This window comes from Cyanistes caeruleus, chromosome 32, assembly GCF_971803275.1.
Source record: "Cyanistes caeruleus chromosome 32, bCyaCae1.hap1.1, whole genome shotgun sequence".
NCBI classification, from domain to species: domain Eukaryota; kingdom Metazoa; phylum Chordata; class Aves; order Passeriformes; family Paridae; genus Cyanistes; species Cyanistes caeruleus.
Genome location: NC_141733.1, coordinates 482,116 through 509,336, shown reverse-complemented (window position 1 = coordinate 509,336; position 27,221 = coordinate 482,116). Strand labels below are relative to the sequence as shown.

General features: G+C 66.8%; 1 protein-coding gene across 1 annotated transcript; it reads right to left on the bottom strand.

Annotated features, from left to right (window-relative positions):
• Positions 1–991: 991 nt before the first annotated feature.
• NCKAP1L (NCK associated protein 1 like) lies at positions 992–24,917 on the bottom strand. The gene is made up of 31 exons (XM_086870465.1): positions 24,722–24,917; positions 24,269–24,379; positions 23,482–23,574; positions 23,329–23,385; positions 23,116–23,258; positions 22,289–22,379; positions 22,060–22,197; positions 21,275–21,323; positions 20,241–20,394; positions 19,119–19,175; positions 18,059–18,155; positions 16,951–17,060; positions 15,787–15,919; positions 15,076–15,157; positions 14,407–14,465; positions 13,720–13,865; positions 12,954–13,086; positions 12,759–12,878; positions 11,926–12,065; positions 10,921–11,052; positions 10,629–10,847; positions 8,419–8,549; positions 7,717–7,814; positions 7,025–7,112; positions 4,994–5,076; positions 4,666–4,746; positions 4,487–4,580; positions 4,288–4,404; positions 3,491–3,600; positions 2,633–2,722; positions 992–1,918 (listed from the first exon to the last, which is right to left on the bottom strand). The coding sequence occupies exons 1-31, from the start codon at positions 24,821–24,823 to the stop codon at positions 1,796–1,798; spliced, it is 3,381 nt and encodes a 1,126-aa protein (XP_086726591.1). The 5' UTR covers positions 24,824–24,917; the 3' UTR covers positions 992–1,795.
• Between the last annotated feature and the right edge of the window lie 2,304 nt (positions 24,918–27,221).

Below are 27,221 nucleotides of genomic sequence, written 5' to 3'. Positions count from 1 at the left end.
CCGGTCCCGGAGGGGGGGTCTCGGTCACGGGGGGGTACCGAGGGCTCGGCGGGCGCTGTCGCCGCTGCCGGTGACTCATCCCGGAGCAGCCGCCGTGCTCGGAATCGCAACGGCCGCGGCCGCCCCGCTCATCTTCCCCCAAGATTCCGCACGGGAGGGAAATAAAAACACGCGGAGATGGGAAAAAAACAAACCCGGGGAGGGGAGGGGGCGTGGGGGGTTTTTTTTTTGGGGTGGGGGGGGGGAGAGGGGGAACGTGACTGGAAGAGGCCCCGGGGGAAAGAGGGTGAAGGGAAACTGAGGCACGGCCCCACCGGGATGGAGAGGGTGGGGAATGGGGGGGGGATCTCGCTGGGACACGGCCGGACAGCCCCGGACACCTCCGGACATCTCCGGACATCTTCGGACACCACCGGACACCCCCGGACACCTCCGGGCATCTTCGGACAGCCCCGGACACCTCCGTACATCTCCGGACACCACCGGACACCTCCGGACAGCCCCGGACACCCCCGGACACCCCCGGACACCTCCGGGCATCTTCGGACACCTCCGGACAGCCCCGGACGTCTCCGGATATCTCCGGACACCACCGGACATCTCCGGACAGCCCTGGACATCTCCGGACACACCCGGACAGCCCCGGACATCTCCGGACACCTCCGGGCATCTCCGGACACCTCCGGACACCCCTGGACACCCTCTGGACACCACTGGACACCCCCGGACACCCCCTGGACTCCTCCGGACACCCCCGGACACCCCCTGGACTCCTCCGGACACCACCGGACCCCCTCGGACACCCCCGGACATCTCTGGACACCCCCAGACCTCCCCTGGACACCCCCAGGACACCCCCAGGACACCTCCGGACACCTCCGGACACCCCCAGAACCCCCCCGGACACCCCCAGGACACCCCCGGACACCCCCAGACCGCCCCCGGACCCCCCGGGAAGGTCGCGCGGGTGGTCCCAGGATGAGTCCGAGACTTTGGGGAGAAAAGAGGCGATTTTAGTGACGGCGGCGACAGCGGGGGCGACACTTGGGGACACGGTGGTGGCACCCAGAGGTGAGGGGGGAGCGGGGGGGGGAGCGGGGGGTCCCGGAGGGGCGGCTTGGGGGATTTGGGGGTCCTGGGGGGGGCAGGGAGGGGGATTCGGGGGTCCTGGGGGGGCGGCTTGGGGGATTTGGGGGTCCTGGGGGGGGCAGGGAGGGGGATTTGGGGTCGGGGGGTGCAGGGCTGATGGGGGTTGGGGGATTTGGGGAGGGGCACGGGGGGCGGGGCGGGGGTCTCGGGGGTGGGACACGGGGGTCCCGGAGAGCGTGGGGCGGGGGTCCGGGCGGGGGGGGTCAGTGCCGGGGGGTCCGGGCGGGGGTCCGGGGGTGCGGTCAGTGGGGGAGGGTCCAGGCGGGGGTCTGGGGGGTCCGGTCAGGCCTGGGGGGTCTGGGCGGGGGTCCGGGGGTGCGGTCAGTGCGGGGGGGTCCGGGGGTCCGGTCAGGCCTGGGGGGCGCGGCCGGGGGTCGGGGGGTCCGGTCAGGCCTGGGGGGCGCGGCCGGGGGTCGGGGGTCCGGTCAGGCCTGGGGGTCCGGCCGGGGGTCCCGGGGTCCGGTCAGGCCTGGGGGGCGCGGCCGGGGGTCCGGGGGTGCGGTCAGTGCCGGGGGTCCGGGGATGCGGTCAGGCCTGGGGGTCCGGCCGGGGGTCGGGGGGTCCGGTCAGGCCTGGGGGGCGCGGCCGGGGGGGTCCCGGGGTCCGGTCAGGCCTGGGGGGCGCTGCCGGGGGTCCCGGGGTCCGGTCAGGCCTGGGGGGCGCGGCCGGGGGGGTCCCGGCACAGCTGGCGGAAGGCGTTGCGCAGCAGCACGTAGGGGAAGCAGCTCTCCAGCATGTCCAGCGTCAGGAAGGACGATTCGGACACGATCTGGGGGTGGGGGGCTCCCATCAGAGCCCCCTCCCCTCCTCCCGACCCCCTCCCCCACCCCCCCACCGCCGCTCCCCGGCTCCAAATTGGAATATTTGCATTTAAATCGCTTCCAGCCGGGCCGGGCGCTCCTGGAATGAGAATCCCGGGGCTGGGGGGGACCAGGGAGTGCGACCCCTCCTCCTCCGGCATTCCAGCAGGTTCCAGGGGGGTCAGGGATGGGTGAGACCCCCCCCCCCGGCATTCCAGCAGGTTCCAGGGGGGGTCAGGGATGGGTGAGACCCCCCTCGGCATTCCAGCAGGTTCCAGGGGGGTCAGGGGTGGGTGAGACCCCCCCCGGACACAGCTGGAGCCGCTGGGATGGGGCGGTGGGGCTGGAGCCCACCCTGGGGACATCGGGAACTGCCCTGGGGACATCAGGACCCACGCAGGGGACATCAAGAACTGCCCCAGGGACATCGGGAACCGTCTGGGGACATCGGGAACCACTGGGGGACATCAGGAACTGCCCCAGGGACATCGGGAACCGTCTGGGGACATCGGGAACCGTCTGGGGACATCGGGAACTGCCCCAGGGACATCGGGAACTGCCCTGGGGACATCAGGACCCACCCAGGGGACACCCCAGAGGCTCCCAAGGGTGGGCTCACCCCAGAGCCACCCACGAGGACCCCTCGGGGGCTGTGCCCCCCCAGACCCCCCGGGGGCCCTCACCAGGTGCAGCAGCAGCACCAGCGAGTCCTGGTTCCGCAGCCGAGCCCGGTCCGGCTCCTGCGCCAGCTGCAGGAGACTGCTGGAGGCCAGCTGGGGACAGCGACAGGGATGGGGACAGTCAGGGACAGGGATGGGACAGGGACAGGGACAGGGATGGGACAGGGACAGGGACAGGGACAGGGACAGGGACAGGGACAGGGACAGGGACAGGGACAGTCAGGGACAGGGACAGGGACAGGGACAGGGACAGGGACAGGGACAGGGACAGGGACAGGGACAGGGACAGGGATGGGGACAGGGACAGGGATGGGACAGGGACAGGGACAGGGATGGGGACAGGGACAGGGATGGGACAGGGATGGGACAGGGATGGGACAGGGATGGGGACAGGGACAGGGATGGGGACAGGGATGGGACAGGGATGGGGACAGGGATGGGACAGGGATGGGGACAGGGATGGGGACAGGGATGGGGATGGGGACAGGGACAAGGGACAGTCAGGGACAGGGACAGGGACAGGGACAGGGATGGGACAGGGACAGGGACAGGGACAGGGACAGGGACAGGGATGGGACAGGGATGGGGACAGTCCCGGGGAGGGGACAGAGCCAGGGAGGGGACAGGGCCAGTCCCGGGGAGGGGACAGTCCCAGGGAGGTGACAGGGCCAGTCCCGGGGAGGGGACAGGGCCAGGGAGGGGACAGGGCCAGTCCCGGGGAGGGGACAGAGCCAGGGAGGGGACAGGGCCAGTCCCGGGGAGGGGACAGTCCCGGGGAGGGGACAGGGCCAGTCCCGGGGAGGGGACAGTCCCGGGGAGGGGACAGGGCCAGTCCCGGGGAGGGGACAGGGCCAGGCTCACCAGCAGGAACTCCTTCAGGTGCGTCTCGATGTTTTTGTTGTGGAGGGTGAAGAGCGCGGCCGACACCTGGACGATGGCCTTGGCCAGGCAGTGCAGGTTGTTGTTGTGGCCTGGGGACACCAGGGGACATTGGGGACATTGGGGACACGGCTTGGGGGGGATTAAAAGTGGGGAAATGGGGGGTTCGGGGAGTTTGGGGACGCAGGGGACACAGAAGTGTTGGGGACAACGCAGAGTGTCCCCAGTGCCACCTCCTTCGGTGACAGTGCCGGTGTCCCCCTGCTGCGGGGATGGGACAGTGACAACAGCTGGCACAAGGGACAGGGGACACAGGGACAGGGGGACAGGGGACAGGGGGACAGGGGGACACAGGGACACAGGGACACGGGGGCCCGGGGACAGGGGGACACAGGGACACGGGGACACGGGACACAGGGACAGAGGGACACGGGGACAGAGGGACATGGGGACACGGGGACACAGGGACACGGGGACAGGGGGACACAGGGACACGGGGACAGAGGGACAGAGGGACACGGGGGCACGGGGACAGGGGGACACAGGGACACGGGGACACGGGGACACGGGGACACAGGGACACAGGGCACAGGGACACAGGGACACAGGGACACAGGGACACAGGGACACGGGGACACAGAGACACAGGGCACAGGGACACAGGGACACAGGGACACGGGGACACGGGGACAGAGGGACACAGGACACAGGGACACGGGGACACAGGGACACGGGGACACGGGGACACAGGGACAGAGGGACACGGGGCCAGCCCTCACCGTCCAGCTCGGGGTTGTAGAGGGATGCGGGGTCAGCGGCCAGCAGGGGCAGGGACACGGCCACGAACACCAGCAGCAGACAGGACACCTTGTAATCCTCCTCGGGGGACGCGCCCTCTGCAGAGCCGGGGACAGCGCGGTGACAGCGGCTCCGGGGGACAGCCACAGCCCCCCCCGTGTCCCCAGAGCCCCCCCGGACCTGTCCTGCTGCTGGCCAGGGCGGCCACCAGCGCCGGCTCCACCTCGCACGGGATCCCCGCGGCCGAGGCCAGCTCGAAGATGCTCAAGGTGACCTGGGGACACGCGGGGGGGACACTCGGTGTCACTCACTCGGTGTCACACGGGCGGGGTGGCCCCTCCCGTGTCCCCTGTCCCCACCTGGATGTCGGTGTCGGGGGTCACCACGTCCGCCAGGGACTCGATGGGGCCCAGCAGGAAGGGGCAGCGCCGGGAGAACACCTGGAAAGGGGTCGGGGGGTCAGGGGGGTCCTGAGCCCCCAAATCGGGGGGTCCCGGAGGGTCCGGGGTGGGGTCAGGGGGGTCCCGGAGGGTCGGGGTCAGGGTCAGGGGGGTCCCGGAGGGTCGGGGGTGCGGTTAGGGGGGTCCCGGAGGGTCGGGGTCAGGGTCAGGGGGGTCCTGGAGGGTCCGGGGTGGGGTCAGGGGGGTCCCGGAGGGTCGGGGGTCCCGGGGTGAGGGGGGGTCCCACCTCCCTGAGGCCCTGCTGGGCCAGGGCGCGGAAGCTCAGGATCTCCCCGATGATGGTCATGCGCTTGAGGACGTTCTCGGCCGCTGTGGGGACACGTGTGGGACAGGTGTGACAGGTGTGACAGGTGTGTGACAGGTGTGACAGGTGTGTGACAGGTGTGTGACAGGTGTGTGCCAGGTGTGTGACAGGTGTGACAGGTGTGTGCCAGGTGTGTGACAGGTGTGGGACAGGTGTGTGACAGGTGTGTGACAGGTGTGTGACAGGTGTGACAGGTGTGTGCCAGGTGTGTGACAGGTGTGGGACAGGTGTGGGACAGGTGTGGGACAGGTGTGGGACAGGTGGGACAGGTGTGTGACAGGTGTGACAGGTGTGACAGGTGTGACAGGTGTGGGACAGGTGTGACAGGTGTGACAGGTGTGTGACAGGTGTGACAGGTGTGACAGGTGTGGGACAGGTGTGACAGATGTGACAGGTGTGTGACAGGTGTGACAGGTGTGTGACAGGTGTGACAGGTGTGTGACAGGTGTGTGACAGGTGTGTGACAGGTGTGACAGGTGTGTGACAGGTGTGACAGGTGTGACAGGTGTGTGACAGGTGTGACAGGTGTGACAGGTGTATGACAGGTGTGACAGGTGTGACAGGTGTGTGACAGGTGTGTGACAGGTGTGTGACAGGTGTGACAGGTGTGTGACAGGTGTGTGACAGGTGTGTGACAGGTGTGACAGGTGTGTGACAGGTGTGTGACAGGTGTGACAGGTGTGTGACAGGTGTGGGACAGGTGTGGGACAGGTGGGACAGGTGTGTGACAGGTGTGACAGGTGTGACAGGTGTGTGACAGGTGTGACAGGTGTGTGACAGGTGTGTGACAGGTGTGTGACAGGTGTGTGACAGGTGTGACAGGTGTGTGACAGGTGTGTGACAGGTGTGTGACAGGTGTGACAGGTGTGACAGGTGTGTGACAGGTGTGTGACAGGTGTGACAGGTGTGTGACAGGTGTGTGACAGGTGTGTGACAGGTGTGTGACAGTTGTGACAGGTGTGGGACAGGTGTGGGACAGGTGTGACAGGTGTGACAGGTGTGGGACAGGTGTGGGACAGGTGTGACAGGTGTGTGACACGTGTGACAGGTGTGTGACAGGTGTGTGACAGGTGTGCCAGGTGTGTGACAGGTGTGGGACAGGTGTGGGACAGGTGTGGGACAGGTGTGACAGGTGTGACAGGTGTGTGACAGGTGTGTGACAGGTGTGTGACAGGTGTGTGACAGGTGTGACAGGTGTGCCAGGTGTGTGCCAGGTGTGTGACAGGTGTGTGACAGGTGTGACAGGTGTGACAGGTGTGTGACAGGTGTGTGACAGGTGTGTGACAGGTGTGTGACAGGTGTGACAGGTGTGTGACAGGTGTGGGACAGGTGTGGGACAGGTGGGACAGGTGTGACAGGTGTGACAGGTGTGACAGGTGTGTGACAGGTGTGTGACAGGTGTGTGACAGGTGTGTGACAGGTGTGTGACAGGTGTGACAGGTGTGCCAGGTGTGTGCCAGGTGTGTGACAGGTGTGTGACAGGTGTGACAGGTGTGACAGGTGTGTGACAGGTGTGTGACAGGTGTGTGACAGGTGTGACAGGTGTGTGACAGGTGTGTGACAGGTGTGTGACAGGTGTGACAGGTGTGTGACAGGTGTGTGACAGGTGTGTGACAGGTGTGACAGGTGTGACAGGTGTGGGACAGGTGTGACAGGTGTGTGACAGGTGTGTGACAGGTGTGTGACAGGTGTGGGACAGGTGTGTGACAGGTGTGTGACAGGTGTGTGACAGGTGTGACAGGTGTGGGACAGGTGTGACAGGTGTGTGACAGGTGTGGGACAGGTGTGTGACAGGTGTGGGACAGGTGTGTGACAGGTGTGACAGGTGTGACAGGTGTGTGACAGTTGTGACAGGTGTGGGACAGGTGTGACAGGCGTGGGACAGGTGTGACAGGTGTGTGACAGGTGTGACACCCCCGGGGGACACCCCGGCCCCTCCCCAGCCGCACTCACAGCTCAGGCGGGGCAGCAGCGCCGGCCTCTGCTCGGCCCTGCAGCAGCGCAGCTGCACCAGCGTGTCCATGTTCTCGGCCACCAGCTTCTGTGGGGACAGCAGGGACACCGTGGGGACACCGGGGGACACCAGGGACACCAGGGACACCGTGGGGACAGCAGGGGACACCGTGGGACATCAGGGACACCAGGGACACCGTGGGGACACCAGGGACACCGTGGGGACACCGGGGGACACCAGGGACACCAGGGGACACCAGGGACACCAGGGACACCGTGGGGACACCGAGGGGACATCAGGGACACCGTGGGGACAGCAGGGACATCAGGGACACCGTGGGGACACCAGGGGACATCAGGGGACACCAGGGACACCATGGGGACAGCAGGGACACCGTGGGGACACCAGGGACACCAGGGGACACCGTGGGGACACCAGGGGACACCAGGGGACACCAGGGACACCATGGGGACACCGGGGACACCAGGGGACACCGTGGGGACACCAGGGACACCGTGGGGACACCAGGGGACATCAGGGGACACCAGGAGCCTTCAGGACCTGGCACCTCCGGCCCTCCCGCAGAGCCCAAGGGGTGGCAGGCAGCGGGCTGGGGTGGCCCTGCCCGTGCTGTCGCTGTCCCAGCCTGTCCCCAGCCGCTGTCCCCTGTCCCCAAGGCCCCCCCCTGTACCTTCAGCTCGGTGACCTGTGACCCCACGTGCCACATCAGGTTCTCGCTCAGGAACCGCATCCCGTAGGGCCCGATGAGCTCGGCCAGAGCCTGCATCTCTGCGGGGACACGGGGGACACGGGGGACATGGGGGACATGGAGGGGACATGGGGGGGACACGGGGGGGACACGGGGGGACATGGAGGGGACACGGGGGGGACATGGAGGGGACATGGAGGGGACACGGGGGGACAGGGAGGGGACACGGGGGACACGGGGGGGACACGGGGGGACATGGGGGGACATGGAGGGGACATGGAGGGGACATGGGGGGGACATGGGGGGGACATGGAGGGGACACGGGGGGGACATGGAGGGGACACGGAGGGACATGGAGGGGACAGGGCAGTGACCCGGGAGGGGACAGGGCAGTGACCCCAGCAGGGACAGGAGGTGACCCGGGAGGGGACAGGGGGTGACCCGGGAGGTGACAGGAGGGTGACCCGGGAGGGGACAGGGGGTGACAGGAGGGTGACCCGGGAGGTGACAGGAGGTGACCTGGGAGGGGACAGGAGGTGGCCTGGTGGGGACAGGAGGTGACCCGGGAGGGGACAGGAGGGGACAGGAGGTGACAGGAGGTGACAGGAGGGGACAGGAGGTGACAGGAGGTGACAGGGGGTGACAGGGGGTGACAGGAGGTGACAGGGTGACCCCGGGCCCCACCGGAGACGTCGGAGAACTCGGCGGCGCTGAACGGGGGCTGCTCCTCGCGGGGCGCGGTGGTGAAGGCCTGCAGGGCTGGGGACACCAGCACGGCCCCGCTGCTGGCCTGGCGCAGCAGCGCCTCCAGGTACCTGGGGACACGGGGACAGTGTCACCCGCGGAGTGTCACCCATGGCAGTGTCACCCGCGGAGTGTCACCCATGGCAGTGTCACCCACGGCACAGGGACATGGCAGTGTCACCCGCGGAGTGTCACCCATGGCAGTGTCACCCATGGCAGTGTCACCCATGGCAGTGTCACCCGCGGAGTGTCACCTATGGCAGTGTCACCCATGGCAGTGTCACCCATGGCAGTGTCACCCATGGCAGTGTCACCCGCGGAGTGTCACCTATGGCAGTGTCACCCGCGGAGTGTCACCCATGGCAGTGTCACCCATGGCAGTGTCACCCGCGGAGTGTCACCTATGGCAGTGTCACCCACGGCAGTGTCACCCATGGCAGTGTCACCCGCGGAGTGTCACCCATGGCAGTGTCACCCGCGGAGTGTCACCTGCGGAGTGTCACCCATGGCAGTGTCACCCGCGGAGTGTCACCTGCGGAGTGTCACCCATGGCAGTGTCACCCGCGGAGTGTCACCCACGGCACAGGGACATGGCAGTGTCACCCATGGCAGTGTCACCCATGGCACAGGGACATGGCAGTGTCACCCATGGCAGTGTCACCCATGGCAGTGTCACCCACGGCAGTGTCACCCGCGGAGTGTCACCCATGGCAGTGTCACCCGCGGAGTGTCACCTGCGGAGTGTCACCCATGGCAGTGTCACCCGCGGAGTGTCACCTGCGGAGTGTCACCCATGGCAGTGTCACCCGCGGAGTGTCACCCACGGCACAGGGACATGGCAGTGTCACCCATGGCAGTGTCACCCATGGCACAGGGACATGGCAGTGTCACCCATGGCAGTGTCACCCATGGCAGTGTCACCCACGGCAGTGTCACCCGCGGAGTGTCACCCATGGCAGTGTCACCCGCGGAGTGTCACCTGCGGAGTGTCACCCATGGCAGTGTCACCCATGGCACAGGGACATGGCAGTGTCACCCATGGCAGTGTCACCCGCGGAGTGTCACCTATGGCAGTGTCACCCATGGCAGTGTCACCCATGGCAGTGTCACCCATGGCAGTGTCACCCACGGGAGTGTCACCCACGGGAGTGTCACCCATGGCACAGGGACATGGCAGTGTCACCCGCGGAGTGTCACCTATGGCAGTGTCACCCATGGCACAGGGACATGGCAGTGTCACCCATGGCAGTGTCACCCGCAGAGTGTTACCCGCGGAGTGTCACCCATGGCAGTGTCACCCGCGGAGTGTCACCCACGGCAGTGTCACCCACGGCAGTGTCACCCATGGCAGTGTCACCCATGGCAGTGTCACCCATGGCAAAGGGACCCAGGATCAGGGGACTGGAAACAGAATCGGGACCAGAATTGGGATTTGGGGTCTGGGGACAGGACTGGGGCACTGGGGACACGGCTGAGGGTCTGGGGACAGGATCCAGGGACAGGGGACACGGCTGAGGGTCTGGGGACAGGATCCAGGGACAGGGGACAGGATCCAGGGACAGGGGACACGGCTGAGGGTCTGGGGACAGGATCCAGGGACAGGGGACAGGATCCAGGGACAGGGGACAGGATCCAGGGATCGTGCTGCAGGGACCACGAGCTGCTGCCACCACCCCCATTCATCCCTATGTCCCCACTGCCACCACCCCTCCAGTCCCTGTGTCACTGCCACCACCCCCCCGTGTTCCCACTGCCATCCCAGTGTCCCCACTGCCACTCCCATCCCCGTGTCCCCACTGCCATGTCCGTGTCCCCGGGGGTGGCACTGCCCCCACCCCCATCCCCGTGTCCCCACGGCCGTGTCCCCACAGGTGGCACTGCCCCACCCCCATCCCCGTGTCCCCACGGCCGTGTCCCTGTGGGTGGCACTGCCCCACTCCCATCCCCGTGTCCCCACGGCCATGTCCCCAGGGGTGGCACTGCCCCCACCCCCATCCCCGTGTCCCCACGGCCGTGTCCATGTCCCCGTGGTGGCACTGCCCCCACCCCCATCCCCGTGTCCCCACGGCCGTGTCCCCGTGGGTGGCACTGCCCCCACCCCCATCCCCGTGTCCCCAGCACCCTGTCCGTGTCCCCGAGGTGACACTGACCAGTCGGTGTAGATGGCGGTCAGCGTGGGCTGCCCGCTGGCGTCGCGGGGGTGGCTCTGCTGGAGCAGCACCGTGCGCAGCAGCCGCGCCGTGTCCAGGGCCACCAAGTGTCCCAAGCTCTGCACCAGCCCCATGTAGGCCACCAGCCCCGCCAGCACCTCCGAGGGACGCGCCACCTCCTGCGTGGCCTGGCTGTAGCCAGCCATGGCCACGATGGCCCTGAGGGGACGCGGGGACGGTGAGGGACCCTCCGCGTGTCCCCCCGGCCCCCGTGGCCCCGGCCGGGCCCCACCTGGCCAGGCGCGTCTCCAGGTGGCCGCTCAGGTACTCGGCCGGTGTCACCGTGTGACCGAAGACGGTGAAGCTGGGGACGTGGTTGAGGCTGAGGGACAGCTCGGACAGGGTCAGGTGCAGCTTGTCCATGCTGGGGGGACAATCGTGGTGTCACCCCGTGGGGACAATCGTGGTGTGGTGTGGGGACAATCGTGGTGTCACCCCATGGGGACAATCGTGGTGTCACCCCGTGGGGACAACCACGGTGTCACCCCAAGGGGACAATGACAGTGACAATCATGGTGTCACCAGTCACAGTGTCACCCTTGGGGACAATCACGGTGTCACCAGACAATCACGGTGTCACCAGACAGTCACGGTGTCACCCCGTGGGGACAGTCACAGTGTCACCCCGTGGGGACAATCACAGTGTCACCAGTCACAGTGTCACCACTGGGGACAGTCACAGTGTCACCAGACAGTCACGGTGTCACCCCGTGGGGACAGTCACAGTGTCACCAGACAGTCACGGTGTCACCCCGTGGGGACAGTCACAGTGTCACCAGACAGTCACAGTGTCACCACTGGGGACAGTCACGGTGTCACCAGACAGTCACGGTGTCACCCCGTGGGGACAGTCACAGTGTCACCAGACAGTCACAGTGTCACCCTTGGGGACAGTCACGGTGTCACCAGACAGTCACGGTGTCACCCCGTGGGGACAATCACAGTGTCACCAGTCACAGTGTCACCCCATGGGGACAGTCACGGTGTCACCAGACAGTCAAGGTGTCACCCCATGGGGACAGTCACGGTGTCACCAGTCACAGTGTCACCACTGGGGACAGTCACAGTGTCACCAGACAGTCACAGTGTCACCACTGGAGACAGTCACGGTGTCACCCATGGGGACAATCACGGTGTCACCAGACAGTCACGGTGTCACCCCGTGGGGACAGTCACGGTGTCACCAGACAGTCAGGGTGTCACCCATGGGGACAGTCCCTCGGCGGGTGACGCTCACTTGGTGGTCAGGGTCCTGTCCCTCCGCTGGCTCTCTGTCCCCGGCCTGTCCCTGCCGGGGTCCCCCTTGCGGGGCGGCTGCTTCGGGCTCTTCTTGCCGCGGGCTCTGCTGATGGTGGCCGCGCAGTGCTTGGGCAGCAGCTGCGGGGTGGGGACAGGCTCGTGGGGACATGGGGACACCCCGAACGGGGCCACCAGGACCTCAGCCAGGCCACCATCCCCCAGGGCTGGCTCGGGGGACGCCCTGCCAGGTTTAGTCCCCATGGAGAAACGTCCTTGTCCCCAGGGTTCAGTGGGGACAGAGAGGCCATGGAGACCCCAAAGGTCCTGGAGACCCCAAAGGTTCTGGAGACCCCAAAGGTTCTGGAGACCCCTGGGGCCACCAAGACCCCAAAGGTCCTGGAGACCCCAAAGGCCACCAAGCCCCAAAGGCCACCGAGCCCTCAGAGGTTCTGGAGACCCTTGGGGCCACCAAGATCCCAAAGGTCCTGGAGACCCCAAAGGTCCTGGAGACCCCAAAGACCACCAAGACCCCAAATGCCCCAGAGGTTCTGGAGACCCCAAAGGCCACCAAGACCCCAAAGGTCCTGGAGACCCCAAAGGTCCTGGAGACCCCAAAGCCCCCAGAGGTTCTGGAGACCCCAAAGGCCACCAAGACCCCAAAGGTCCTGGAGACCCCAAAGCCCTCAGAGGTTCTGGAGACCCCAACAACCACCAAGACCCCAAATATCCTGAACGCCCCAAAAGTGACCGATCCATCTGAATGTCCCAGACCCTCCCCAACCCCCCCTGGGGTCCCCCTGAAGGTCCCGGAGCCCCCCCAGCCCCCGTCACCTGCTGGCTGAGGTTGTGGTGCTCGGCGCAGGCGTCCAGCACGCAGCCGCTGCCCACCCGCCCCAGCTCCTCCAGGAACCTGTGGCAGAGCCCCAGCGCCGCCGCCTCCAGCTGGGGGTGCTGCCGGGGGGGGACCCCTCAGAGCCGGGGACGGCGCTGGGGGACCCCCAGGACCCCCCCCGGGGTGTCACCAACCTCCTCGGGGCACATGGGGTGAGGGCAGCGCGAGAAGTGGGCGCAGAGCAGGGGGAAGGCGATGGAGAAGCGCAGCATGGACGGCTCCTCCAGCGCCGCCGAGAACATCCGCTCCAGGGGCCGGGGGTAGAAACTGCCGGAAAAGGGGGAAATGGGGGAAAAATGGGGGGAAAATGGGGGAAAAAGGGGGAAAAAACTGGGGAAAAGGGGGGGAAATGGGTGGGAAAAACAGAGGAAAAGGGGGGAAAGAGGGAAAAGAGGGGGAAAAAGAGGGGGAAAAAGGGGGGAAAAAGAGGGGGAAAGGGGGGGGAAAAGGGGGGAAAAGGGGGGGGAAAAGGGGAGATGGGGTGGGAAACGGGAAGGGAGAGGGGATTTGGGGTGGGAAAAGGGCAGAAAAACGGGGTACAGGGTGTGAAAAGGGGTACGGGATGGGAAAAGAGGAGATGGGGTGGGAGAAGGGAAAGAAGAGAGGGTTTGGGGTGGGAGAAGGGGGTCTGGGGCGGGAGAAGGGGGTCTGGGGTGGGAGAAGGGGGTTTGGGTTGGGAGAAGGGGGTTTGGGGTGGGAAAAGGGGGTCTGGGGTGGGAGAAGGGGGTCTGGGGTGGGAGAAGGGGGTTTGGGGTGGGAAAAGGGGGTCTGGGGTGGGAGAAGGGGGTCCGGGGTGGGAGAAGGGGTGCAGGAGAAGGGGGTCTGGGGTGGGAGAAGGGGTGCAGGAGAAGGGGGTCCGGGGTGGCAGAAGGGGTGCAGGAGAAGGGGCCGGGGGCTGACCAGAGGTGGGACAGGTCCGAGGTCTCGTCCAGCAGCTCCTCGGGCCGGTCCAGCAGCAGCGTGTGGAAAACCACCAGGCTCATGGCGCGCCCCACGTCAGCGTTGGACACCAGCGGCAACGGAGCCTTGGCCACGCTCGTGTAGGCCTGGGGACACCGCCATGGGGACAGCGGGGACATGGGGACACCGCCATGGGGACAGCGGGGACATGGGGACACCGCCATGGGGACAGCGGGGACAGCGGGGACACCGTGATGGGGACAGTGGGGACATGGGGGACAGCGGGGACAGGGTCAGGGACACGGGGACACAACAGGGACATGGTGGGGACGGGGTCAGGGGACATGGGGACAGGGTGGGGACAGCAGGGACAGGGACAGGACAGGGATGGGGACAGGGACAGGGATGGGGACAGGGACATGGGGACAGGGACAGGGACAGGGACAGGGACAGGGACAGGGGACAGGGACAGGGACAGGGACAGGGACAGGGACAGGGACAGGGACAGGGACAGGGATGGGGACAGGGACAGGGACAGGGACAGGGACAGGGACAGGGACAGGGGACAGGGATGGGGATGGGGACAGGGACAGGGACAGGGACAGGGACAGGGACAGGGACAGGGGACAGGGATGGGGATGGGGACAGGGACAGGGACAGGGACAGGGACAGGGACAGGGCCACCACCTGGAGCCGGAGCCAGTCCAGGCGCAGCGCGGTGAAGTCAAACTCCTCCTTGTCATCGACTGCGGGGACACGGGGACATGGGGACAGGGCTGGGGGGTGGCAGTGCCACCACAGGGGACCCCCTGGAGCCGCCCACCCTTCGGGGGTGCCAGCCCGGGATTGTCACAGGGGTCCCGGGACAGGGGGGGGGACACCGGGCTGGGGTGGCAGTGGGGACGCGTTGAGGGGACACCCCGGGCTGGCAGGGGACAGAGGGACATGGGGACGCGTTGAGGGGACATCCCGGGCTGGCAGGGGACACCCCGGGCTGGCAGGGGACACTCCGGGCTGGCAGGGGACACCCCGGGCTGGCAGGGGACATCCCGGGCTGGCAGGGGACACTCCGGGCTGGCAGGGGACATCCCGGGCTGGCAGGGGACATCCCGGGCTGGCAGGGGACACTCCGGGCTGGCAGGGGACACCCCGGGCTGGCAGGGGACACTCCGGGCTGGCAGGGGACACCCCGGGCTGGCAGGGGACATCCCGGGCTGGCAGGGGACACTCCGGGCTGGCAGGGGACACCCCGGGCTGGCAGGGGACATCCCGGGCTGGCAGGGGACACTCCGGGCTGGCAGGGGACATCCCGGGCTGGCAGGGGACACTCCGGGCTGGCAGGGGACACATCCACACCTTCCTTGGCCGAGAGAGCCGAGAGGGAACTGACGAAGGACGAGAGGATCACCGACTCCTCCTCGGGACACACCGACAGGTTCTGCGGGGACACGGCGGGCTCAGGGGACAGGGACAGCCCGGGGGGGGCTCTGGGGACAGGGACAGCTCGGAGGGGGCTCAGGGACAGCCCGGAGGGGGCTCAGGGGACAGGGACAGCCCGGGGGGGACTCGGGGACAGCCCGGAGGGGACTCACGGGACAGGGACAGCTCAGAAGGGGCTCAGGGGACAGGGACAGCCCGGAGGGGGCTCAGGGGACAGAAAGGACCCGGAGGGGGCTCAGGGACAGCCCGGAGGGGGCTCAGGGACAGCTCAGAGGGGACTCAGGGGACAGGGACAGCCCGGAGGAGGCTCAGGGACAGCCCGGAAGGGACTCAGGGGACACGGCGGGCTCAGAGGACAGGGACAGCCCGGAGGGGTCTCAGGGGACAGGGACAGCCCGGAGGGGGCTCAGGGACAGCCCGGAGGGGGCTCAGGGGACACGGCGGGCTCAGGGGACAGAAAGGACCCGGAGGGGGCTCAGGGGACAGGGACAGCCCGGAGGGGGCTCAGGGACAGCCCGGAGGGGGCTCAGGGGACAGGGACAGCCCGGAGGGGGCTCAGGGACAGCCCGGAGGAGGCTCAGGGGACACTGCGGGCTCTGGGGACAGTGCCACCCCCCCAGGACACACCTGGATGACGTCGCTGAGCACGAGCGCGTCGAAGCGGGCCAGGTAGTGGCGGTGGTAGCGGCGCAGGAGCCGCAGGTGCCGCCGCAGCAGCGCCCGCAGCTGCTCCAGCACGAACAGCAGCTCCGCCAGGCGGCTGCGGGGGGGCGTCAGACACCCCCAGAGACCCCCCACCCAAAAAAACCCTGCCCTGGAACCCCCAAACGGGGACAACAGGGACCCCGGAATGGGGACAGGACCCAGGAACCCACTGTGGGGACAGCAGGGACCCCGAAATGGGGAGAGCAGAGACCCCAAAACAGAGACAGCAGGGACCCCGAAATGGGAACCCCAGGGACCCCGAAATGGGGACAGGACCCAGGAACCCACAGTGGGGACAGCAGGGACCCCGAAATGGGGAGAGCAGGGACCCCGAAATGGGGACAGGACCCAGGAACCCACTGTGGGGACAGCGGGGACCCCGAAATGGGGAGAGCAGAGACCCCAAAACAGAGACAGCAGGGACCCCGAAATGGGGACAACAGGGACCCCGAAATGGGGACCCCAAGGACCCCGAAATGGGAACCCCAAGGACCCTAAAATGGGGACCCCGGGGACCCCAAAACAGAGACAGCAGGGACCCCGAAATGGGGACAGGACCCAGGAACCCACTGTGGGGACAGCAGGGACCCCGAAACAGGGACAGCAGGGACCCCGAAATGGGGACAACAGGGACCCCCAAACGGGGACCCCGGGGACCCCGGAATGGGGACAGGACCCAGGAACCCACTGTGGGGACAGCAGGGACCCCGAAATGGGGACAGCAGGGACCCCGAAATGGGGAGAGCAGAGACCCTAAAATGGGGACAGGACCCAGGAACCCACAGTGGGGACAACGGGGACCCCGAAACAGGGACAGCAGGGACCCCGAAATGGGAACAGCAGAGACCCCAAAATAGGGACCCCAAAATAGGGAGAGCAGGGACCCCGAAATCGGGACAACGGGAACCCCAAAATAGGGACCCCAGGGACCCCGACATGGGGAGAGCAGGGACCCCGAAATGGGGACAGGAACCCACTGTGGGGACAACGGGGACCCCAAAGTGGGGACCCCAAGGACCCCAAAGTGGGGACTGGAGCCCCCTGCGGGGACCGAGGGACCCGCGGGTGTCCCCTCCCTGTCCCCACCTGTCCGTGAAGTCCTCGGGGCTCTTGGTCTTGGTGACGTGCTCGGCGTGTCGCGACAGCCAGCTCACCTCGTCGCGACACAGCGACAGCGCCACGAACACCAGCAGGGCCTGGGGGGGGCGAGGGCGGCGGGGGGAGCTCGGGGACCCCCCCGGATCCACCGGGAAGGACCCGGAACGCACCCCCGAACCCCAAATCTCCCAAAATCCAGCCCCGAACCCCAAATCCCACACCCCAAACCCCGAACCCCTCCCCGAACCGCAAATCTGCACCCCGAACCCCGAATCCACCCCCGAACCCCAAACTCTGCACCCCGAACCCCAAATCTGCACCCCCGAACCCCAAATCTCCCAAAATCCAGCCCCGAACCCCAAACTCTGCACCCCAAACCCCAAATCTGCACCCCCGAACCCCAAATCCCACACCCCAAACCCCGAATCCACCCCCGAACCCCAAACTCTGAACCCCGAACCCACCCCCGAACCCCAAACCCCGAATCTCCCAAAATCCCACTAAAATCTCACAAACGCCCCCCAAAATCTCCCCCCAAAAACTCCCAAATCCCACAAAAAACTCCCCCCAGAATATCCCAAACCCCCCCAAACCCCCCCAAAACCCCCCAAACCCCCCCAAACCCCCCCAAACCCCCCCAAACCGCCCCAAATCCCCCCAAACCCCCCCCAAACCCCCCCAAACCACCCCAAAACCCCCCAAAACCCCCCAAATGTCCCGAATCCCCCCAAAACCCCCAAACCCCCCAAACCCCCCCAAACCCCCCAAAACCCCCAAAATGTCCCGAATCCCCCCAAACCGCCCCAAACCCCCCCAAAACCCCCCCAAACCGCCCCAAACCCCCCCAACCCCCCCCAAACCGCCCCAAATTCCCCCAAAACCCCCAAAATGTCCCGAATCCCCCCAAACCGCCCCCAAACCCCCCCAAAATGTCCCGAATCCCCCCAAACCCCCCCAAAACCCCCAAAAGTCCCGAATCCCCCCAAAACCCCCCCAAACCGCCCCAAACCGCCCCAAACCCCCCCAAAACCCCCCCAAAGCCCCCCAAACCCCCAAAATGTCCCGAATCCCCCAAAATGTCCCGAATCCCCCTCACTTTGGGTCCGAGCAGCCCGGGCTGATCCTCCAGCAGCGCCGCGAGCTCCCGCACGGCCCCGCGCAGGAACGAGCGGCGGCCCCGGTGCAGCCCCGGGCTGGGGGGGTCGGAGAGGTTTGGGGGGGTCCCGGGGGTCCCCGGGGCCGTGGGGGACAAGGGGGGACAGGAGGGGACAAGGAGGGGACAGGAGGGGACAAAGGGGGGGAGTGGTCGCGGGCAGTGACTCGATGCGGGAGGGTTGAGGGGATTTTGGGGGGGGTGTGGGGGGCGTGGGGGGTTTGGGGGGTCCCCGGGGTCGCGGGGGGTCGTGGAGAACACGGGGGGCACAATTAGGGGGGCAAAGGGGGGGACAAGAAGGGGACAAAGGGGGGGACAAGGGGAGGGGGCAGTGGTTGCGGGCGGTGACTCGATGAGGGAGGGTTGAGGGGATTTTGGGGGGGTCGCGGGAGGTTTGAGGGGGTCCCCGGGGGTCCCCGGGGGTCGTGGGGGTCGCGGGGGGTCGTGGGGAACACGGGGGGCACAATTAGGGGGGCAAAGGGGGGGACAAGGAGGGGACAAGGGGGGGACAAGGGGAGGGGGCAGTGGTCGCGGGCAGTGACTCGATGCGGGAGGGTTGAGGGGATTTTGGGGGGGCGTGGGGGGTTTGGGGGGGTCCCCGGGGTCGCGGGGGGTCGTGGAGAACACGGGGGGCACAATTGGGGGACAAAGGGGGGGACAAGGAGGGGGCAAAGGGGGGACAAGGGGAGGGGGCAGTGGTTGCGGGCAGTAACTCCATGCGGGAGGGTTGGGGGGATTTTGGGGGGGCGTGGGGGGTTTGGGGGGGTCCCCGGGGGTCCTCGGGGGTCCCCGGGGTCAGGATGGGTGACAAGGGGGGGGATCAGGGTCAGGACCACCCAAGCGACCCCCCCGGCCACCCGCAGGGGACAGCGCGTGTGACAATGGGGGGGAGCGGTTGTGGATGAAACCGGGACCCCCCCCCCAGGAACCCCCCCTGGTTTTGGGGGGGCTCCCAAACCCCCCGGGACCTCCCCCCAAACCCCCCCCCCGAGCCCCCCCAGACCTGTGAGCCACCGCGAGGTCCCGGCACTCCCGGACATCGGCCACGCGCTTCCCGAACCTGGGGAGGGGCACCTGGAGCGACCCCCGGGGCCGGGGACCCCCAAATCCCCGAGCAGCCCCTCCGGCACCCCCAAAATCCCCGAGCAGCCCCCCCGGCACCCCCAAAATCCCCCGAACAGCCCCCCCGGCACCCCCAAAATCCCCTGAAGCCCCCAGCCCCCCCCCAGCACCCCCAAAAAACCCCAAACAACCCCCCCGATGCTCCCAAAAAAACCTGAATTTCCCCCCCGGCACCCCCAAAAATCCCGGAACAGCCCCCCCGGCACCCCCAAAATCCCCCGAACAGCCCCCCCGGCACCCCCAAAATCCCCGAGCAGCCCCCCCGACACCCCCAAAATCCCCCGAACAGCCCCCCCGGCACCCCCAAAATGCCCCAACAGCCCCCCCGGCACCCCCAAAATCCCCCGAACAGCCCCCCCGGCACCCCCAAAATCCCCCGGAACAGCCCCCCGGCACCCCCAAAATCCCCCGGAACAGCCCCCCGGCACCCCCAAAATCCCGGAACAGCCCCCCCGGCACCCCCAAATCCCCCGAACTGCCCCCCCGGCACCCCCAAAATCCCCGGAATTTCCCCCCCGGCACCCCCAAAATGCCCCAACAGCCCCCCCGGCACCCCCAAAATCCCCCGAACAGCCCCCCCGGCACCCCCAAAATCCCGGAACTGCCCCCCCCGGCACCCCCAAAATCCCCGGAACAGCCCCCCCGGCACCCCCAAAATCCCTGAACAGCCCCCCCGGCACCCCCAAAAACCCCGAACTGCCCCCCCAGCACCCCCAAAATCCCCTGAATTTCCCCCCCGACACCCCCAAAATCCCCGAACAGCCCCCCCGGCACCCCCAAAAAACCCCGAACAGCCCCCCCAGCACCCCCAAAATCCCCTGAAGCCCCCGGACCCCCCCCAGCACCCCCAAAAAACCCCAAACAACCCCCCCGATGCTCCCAAAAAAACCTGAATTTCCCCCCCGGCACCCCCAAAAATCCCGGAACAGCCCCCCCGGCACCCCCAAAATCCCCGAGCAGCCCCCCCGACACCCCCAGCCCCCCCCCGGTGCCCCCTCCTCACCCCCGGAGCCCCCCCAGCAGCTCCTCGGTGACTTTGTGCACGGCGATGGCCTCGTCGCGCACCAGGGTGACAAAGAGGGTCCCCTGCAGGGCCTGGCGCCACAGCTCCTGGCACGGGGGGGCGGCCAGAGCCCCCGGGCACACCAGGAACCCCACTGGGGGGACAGCCCCCCGTCAGGGACCCCAAAACGGGGACATGGCCCAGGGACCCCACTGGGGGGACAGCCCCCCGTCAGGGACCCCAAAACGGGGACATGGCTCAGGGACCCCACTGGGGGGACAGCCCCCGTCAGGGACCCCAAAACGGGGACATGGCCCAGGGACCCCACTGCGGGGACAGCAGGGACCCCAGGGACCCCAGGGATCCCAAAACGGGGACATGGCCCAGGGACCCCGCTCGGGGGACAGCAGGGACCCCAGGGACCCCAAAACTGGGACATGGCCCAGGGACCCCACTGGGGGGACAGCCCCCGTCAGGGACCCCAAAACTGGGACATGGCCCAGGGACCCCACTGCGGGGACAGCAGGGACCCCAGGGACCCCAAAACGGGGACCCCAAAACTGGGACATGGCCCAGGGACCCCACTGGGGGGACAGCCCCCGTCAGGGACCCCAAAACGGGGACCCCAAAACTGGGACCCCAAAATGGGGACATGGCCCGGGGACCCCACTGGGGGGACAACAGGGACCCCAAAACGGGGACCCACAGTTGGGGACACTGCCGAGGAGCAGCTGGGGACACTGCCCATAGAGGGTTGGGGACACTGCCCATAGAGGGTTGGGGACACTGCTCAGGAGGGTTGGGGACACTGGCCAGGAAGGGTTGGGGACACTGGCCATAGAGGGTTGGGGACATTGCTCAGGAGGGTTGGGGACACTGCTCAGGAGGGTTGGGGACACTGGCCAGGAAGGGTTGGGGACACTGGCCAGGAAGGGTTGGGGACACTGGCCATAGAGGGTTGGGGACATTGCTCAGGAGGGTTGGGGACACTGCCCAGGAGCCGTTGGGGACCCCGGGGCGGTGGCAGCACTCACGGATGATCCAGCGCTCCATCACCTCCAGGGACAGGTACTCACAGGCCATCTGGGGACAGCAGTGTCACCCACCAGGTCACTGTCCCCTGACCCCCCCAGTGCCTGCGTGTCCATGTCACCATCCCCAGTGCCCGTGGGACACCGTCCCTGTGTCCCCGTGTCCCCATGTCCCCGTGTCCCCGTGTCACTGTGTCCCTGTGTCCCTGTGTCCCCGTGTCCCCGTGTCCCCGTGTCCCCGTGTCACTGTGTCCCTGTGTCCCCATGTCCCTGTGTCCCCCTGTCCCTGTGTCCCCCTGTCCCTGTGTCCCCATGTCCCTGTGTCCCTGTGTCCCTGTGTCCCTGTGTCCCCACACCGATGTCCCCGTGTCACTCACGCTGTCACACGTGGCCGGGCTCAGCATGTCCCCAGCATGTCCCCATGTCCCCACAGCGATGTCCCCATGTCCCCAGCATGTCCCCATGTCCCCACAGCGATGTCCCCGTGTCACTCACGCTGTCACACGTGGCCGGGCTCAGCATGTCCCCATGTCCCCATGTCCCCATGTCCCCATGTCCCCACAGCGATGTCCCCGTGTCACTCACGCTGTCACACGTGGCCGGGCTCAGCATGTCCCCATGTCCCCATGTCCCCATGTCCCCACAGCGATGTCCCCATGTCCCCACAGCGATGTCCCCGTGTCACTCACGCTGTCACACGTGGCAGGGCTCAGCATGTCCCCAGCATGTCCCCAGCATGTCCCCAGCATGTCCCCATGTCCCCACAGCGATGTCCCCGTGTCACTCACGCTGTCACACGTGGCCGGGCTCAGCATGTCCCCAGCAGGTCCCAGCAGGCTCAGGAGCTGCTCCTGTCGCCAGAGCTCCGCGTTCCGGCAGCGCCGCTCGAACGGGACCCGCAGTGACAGCAGCGCCTGGCTCAGGGTCTGCCACGGGGACATCGGTGTGGGGACACCGGCCCCGGTGTCACCAGGGACCCCCGAGCCACCCCGGTGTCACCAGGGACCCCCGACCCACCTTGGTGTGGGGCCCGAACTCCTCGGGCAGTTTCTTGAGGGGGTGCTCGTACTCCAGCACCATCTGCGCCAGGCGGGCAAAGCCGGGCTCGCTGCGGGGACACGGCGTTGGGGACACGCTGGGGACAGCCCCGGAGCCAGCCCCGGCGTTGGGGACACCTTGGGGACAGCCCCGGAGCCAGCCCCGGCGTTGGGGACACGCTGGGGACAGCCCCGGAGCCAGCCCCGGCGTTGGGGACACCTTGGGGACAGCCCCGGAGCCAGCCCCGGCGTTGGGGACACGTTGGGGACAGCCCCAGAGCCAGCCCCGGCGTTGGGGACACGCTGGGGACAGCCCTGGGGCTGGCTCCAATGCTGGGGACACACTTGGGGACAGCCCCAAAGCCGGTTCCAACAAAAGAGGCGCGGCGCTGGGGACACGGGGAGGGGACAGCCCGGGGACACCTTGGGGACACCTTGGGGACACCTTGGGGACACCTTGAGGACACCTTGGGGACAGCCCGGGGACACCTTGGGGACACCTTGGGGACAGCCTGGGGACACCTTGGGGACATCTTGGGGACACCTTGGGGACACCTTGGGGACACCTTGAGGACATCTTGAGGACACCTTGGGGACAGCCTGGAGACAGCCTGGGGACACCTTGGGGACACCTTGGGGACAGCCTGGGGACACCTTGGGGACAGCCTGGGGACACCTTGAGGACACCTTGAGGACAGCTTGGGGACACCTTGGGGACACCTTGGGGACAGCCTGGGGACACCTTGAGGACACCTTGGGGACACCTTGGGGACAGCTTGGGGACAGCCTGGGGACAGTCGGTGGCACCTGGCGCCGTGGCACATCTGGTGCGCGCAGTGGTAGAGCCCCAGCAGCAGCCGCCGCTCCTCGGTGCGCGCCAGCAGCAGCACGAGTGACACGTAGGTGACAACCAGGTCCAGGTAGGCCTTGGTGAGCTCGTGGTTGAGGCGCTGGCAGGGAGGGGACAGCGGTGAGGACACGGGGACACGGGGGATGTCCCCGCGGGGTGGTGGCACTCACGATGTCCAGGAAGCACTGGCTGGCGTCCATGGTGTTGAGCAGCTCGTAGACGTGGTCCTGGTGGCCAGGGGACAGCCGCGTGTCACCGCGGTGGCACGGCGGTGTCACCACCACCCCCCCACCCCGGGGATGTCCCCTCTGTCCCCAGCTCACCCGGAACTCCAGCAGGTCCAGGAAGGTGTGGTAGAACGGTGCCAGCACCCGCGAGATGTCACCTTTGTCCCTGTGCACCGGACCCAGGTGCTGCTGCAGGGGGGACAGCGGTGACAGCGGAGTGGGTGACACCGGGGGACATGGGGGGGACACGGGGGGGACACTGGAGGACATGGAGGGGACATGGGGGGACACGGAGACACAGGGGTGGGGACACAGGGTGGGGACAGTGGGGACACAGATGGGGACACAGGGGTAGGGTGGGGACACGGGGGTGGGGACAGTGGGGACACAGGGGTGAGGACAGTGGGGACACGGGTGGGGACACAGGGACAGTGGGGACACAGGGACAGTGGGGACACAGATGGGGACACGGGGACAGTGGGGACACAGGGGTGAGGAGACAGGGGTGGGGACACAGGGGACATGGGGACACAGGGGACATGGGGACACATATGGGGATACAGGGACAGTGGGGACATGGGTGGGGACACAGGGGTGGGGACACGGGGACAGTGGGGACACAGATGGGGACACAGGGACAGTGGGGACACAGACGGGGACAGTGGGGACACAGGGACACGGGGACAGTGAGGACAGATGGGGACACAGGGGTGAGGACAGCAGGCACACAGGGGTGGGGACAGTGAGGACACGGATGGAGACACGGGGATATGGGGACAGTGGGGACACAGATGGGGACATGGGGACAGTGAGGACATGGGGACACAGATGGGGACACAGGGACAGTGGGGACACGGGTGGGGACACGGGGACAGCGGCTCACGGTGCTGCTCCGCACGTCCAGCTGCGGGAATTTCTTCTGGATGAACTTGGCCGAGGCCTCCATGGCCTTGTCCCCGAGGAAGGGCGGCCGCGTGCGGGGGTCCGAGCACGTCTGGGGGGACCCCCGGGCTCAGAACCCCCCGAAATGATCCCAAAAATGATCCCAAAACCCTCCCCCACACCTGAGCCCCCCTCCCGGGCTGGACCCCCCCAAAACCCACCCTAACCCCCAGAACTGACCCTAAAGCTCCTCCTGGGCCGTTCCCCCTCCCCAAATCCCCCCAAATCCCCCCAAAACCCACCCTAACCCAACCCTACCCCCCAGAACTGCCCCTAAAGCTCCTCCTGGGCCGTTCCCCCTCCCCAAACCCCCCAAACCCCCCCTGTCCCTCTGTCCCCTCTGGCCGGGGGATGTTGGGGACCCCCGGGGGTCCCCCCAGGACCCTCCCCACACCTTTTTGAGGTGGTAGACGCGCACCAGGACCCCCCGGCCCCGCTCGTTGAGCAGCGTCAGCTTCTCGGCCACTTTGTCCCCGTACACCGAGGGCAGGGCCATGGTGGCACCCCCACACAGAAATGTCCCCAAAATGTCCCCAGGAGCCTCAACTTCCCCTTCCTGGGCCGGGCTCGGCTGCCTTGGGGCCACCGGGGACACGTGACGGCGCTGCCAGCACCCCGTGACACCGCGGGGAGCGGGGGACACCAGAGATGGGGACAGCAGAGGTGGCAGATGCCACCAGCCCGGGGCCCTATAGGGGTGTGAGGGTCCCTATGGCGGTGTCAGGGCCCTATAGAGGTGTCAGGGCCCTATAGCGGTGTCAGGGGCCCTATAGCGGTGTCAGGGCCCTATAGCGGTGTCAGGGCCCTATAGGGGTGTCAGGGGCCCTATAGCGGTGTCAGGGCCCTATGGGGGTGTCAGGGCCCCTATGGGGGTGTCAGGGCCCTATAGAGGTGTGAGGGTCCCTATAGAGGTGTCAGGGCCCTATAGCGGTGTCAGGGCCCTATGGGGGTGTCAGGGCCCTATAACGGTGTCAGGGCCCTATAGCGGTGTCAAGGCCCTATAGCGGTGTCAGGGCCCTATAGCGGTGTCAGGGCCCTATAGAGGTGTGAGGGGCCCTTTAGCGGTGTCAGGGCCCTATAGGGGTGTCAGGGGCCCTATAGCGGTGTCAGGGCCCTATGGGGGTGTGAGGGTCCCTATAGCGGTGTCAGGGCCCCTATGGGGGTGTCAGGGCCCTATAGAGGTGTGAGGGGCCCTTTAGCGGTGTCAGGGCCCTATAGGGGTGTCAGGGGCCCTATAGCGGTGTCAGGGCCCCTATGGGGGTGTCAGGGCCCTATAGAGGTGTGAGGGTCCCTATAGAGGTGTCAGGGCCCTATAGCGGTGTCAGGGCCCTATAGCGGTGTCAGGGCCCCTATAGAGGTGTCAGGGGCCCTATAGAGGTGTCAGGGGCCCTTTAGGGGTGTCAGGGGCCCTATAGAGGTGTCAGGGCCCTATAGAGGTGTCAGGGGCCCTATAGCGGTGTCAGGGCCCTATAGAGGTGTCAGGGCCCTATAGCGGTGTCAGGGCCCTATAGCGGTGTCAGGGGCCCTATAGCGGTGTCAGGGGCCCTTTAGGGGTGTCAGGGGCCCTATAGAGGTGTCAGGGCCCTATAGAGGTGTCAGGGGCCCTATAGCGGTGTCAGGGCCCTATAGCGGTGTCAGGGGCCCTATAGCGGTGTCAGGGGCCCTTTAGGGGTGTCAGGGGCCCTATAGAGGTGTCAGGGCCCTATAGAGGTGTCAGGGGCCCTATAGCGGTGTCAGGGCCCTATAGAGGTGTCAGGGCCCTATAGCGGTGTCAGGGCCCTATAGCGGTGTCAGGGGCCCTATAGCGGTGTCAGGGGCCCTTTAGGGGTGTCAGGGGCCCTATAGAGGTGTCAGGGCCCTATAGAGGTGTCAGGGCCCCTATAGCGGTGTCAGGGCCCCTATAGAGGTGTCAGGGGCCCTATAGCGGTGTCAGGGGCCCTTTAGGGGTGTCAGGGGCCCTATAGAGGTGTCAGGGCCCTATAGAGGTGTCAGGGGCCCTATAGCGGTGTCAGGGCCCTATGGGGGTGTCAGGGCTCTATGGGGGTGTCAGGGCCCTATAGCGGTGTCAGGGCCCCTATAGCGGTGTCAGGGCCCTATGGGGGTGTCAGGGCCCTATGGGGGTGTCAGGGCCCTATAGGGGTGTCAGGGCCCTATAGAGGTGTCAGGGCCCTATAGCGGTGTCAGGGCCCTATAGAGGTGTCAGGGCCCTATGGGGGTGTCAGGGCCCTATAGAGGTGTCAGGGGCCCTATAGAGGTGTCAGGGGCCCTTTAGGGGTGTCCAGCCCCTATAGCGGTGTCAGGGCCCTATAGAGGTGTCAGGGCCCTATAGGGGTGTCAGGGCCCTATAGCGGTGTCAGGGGCCCTATAGCGGTGTCAGGGCCCTATGGAGGTGTCAGGGCCCTATAGCGGTGTCAGGGGCCCTTTAGGGGTGTCAGGGTCCCTTTAGGGGTGTCCAGCCCCTATAGCCCTGCCTGAACTCATCAGAACCAATTCAGGTCAATGTCACTCAAATTTATTCTCGTTTTCTCTTCTTTCTGGTTCCGTTTATCCCCAGTCGGGGATGATTTATTCACAATCGGGGCCTGTTTAACCCCAAACCGGGCCCATATAACCCAAATCCGGGTTTATTTACCCCAATCTGGGTTTATTTACCCCAATCTGGGTTTATTTACCCCAATCCGGGTTTATTTACCCCAATCTGGGCCTGTTTAGCCCAATCTGGGCCCATTTAGCCCAAACCAGGCTCACATAACCCAAATCTGGGCCTATTTACCCCAATCTGGGTTTATTTACTCTAATCTGGGTTTATTTACCCCAATCCGGGTTTATTTACCCCAATCTGGGCCTGTTTAGCCCAATCTGGGCCCATTTAGCCCAAACCAGGCCCACATAAC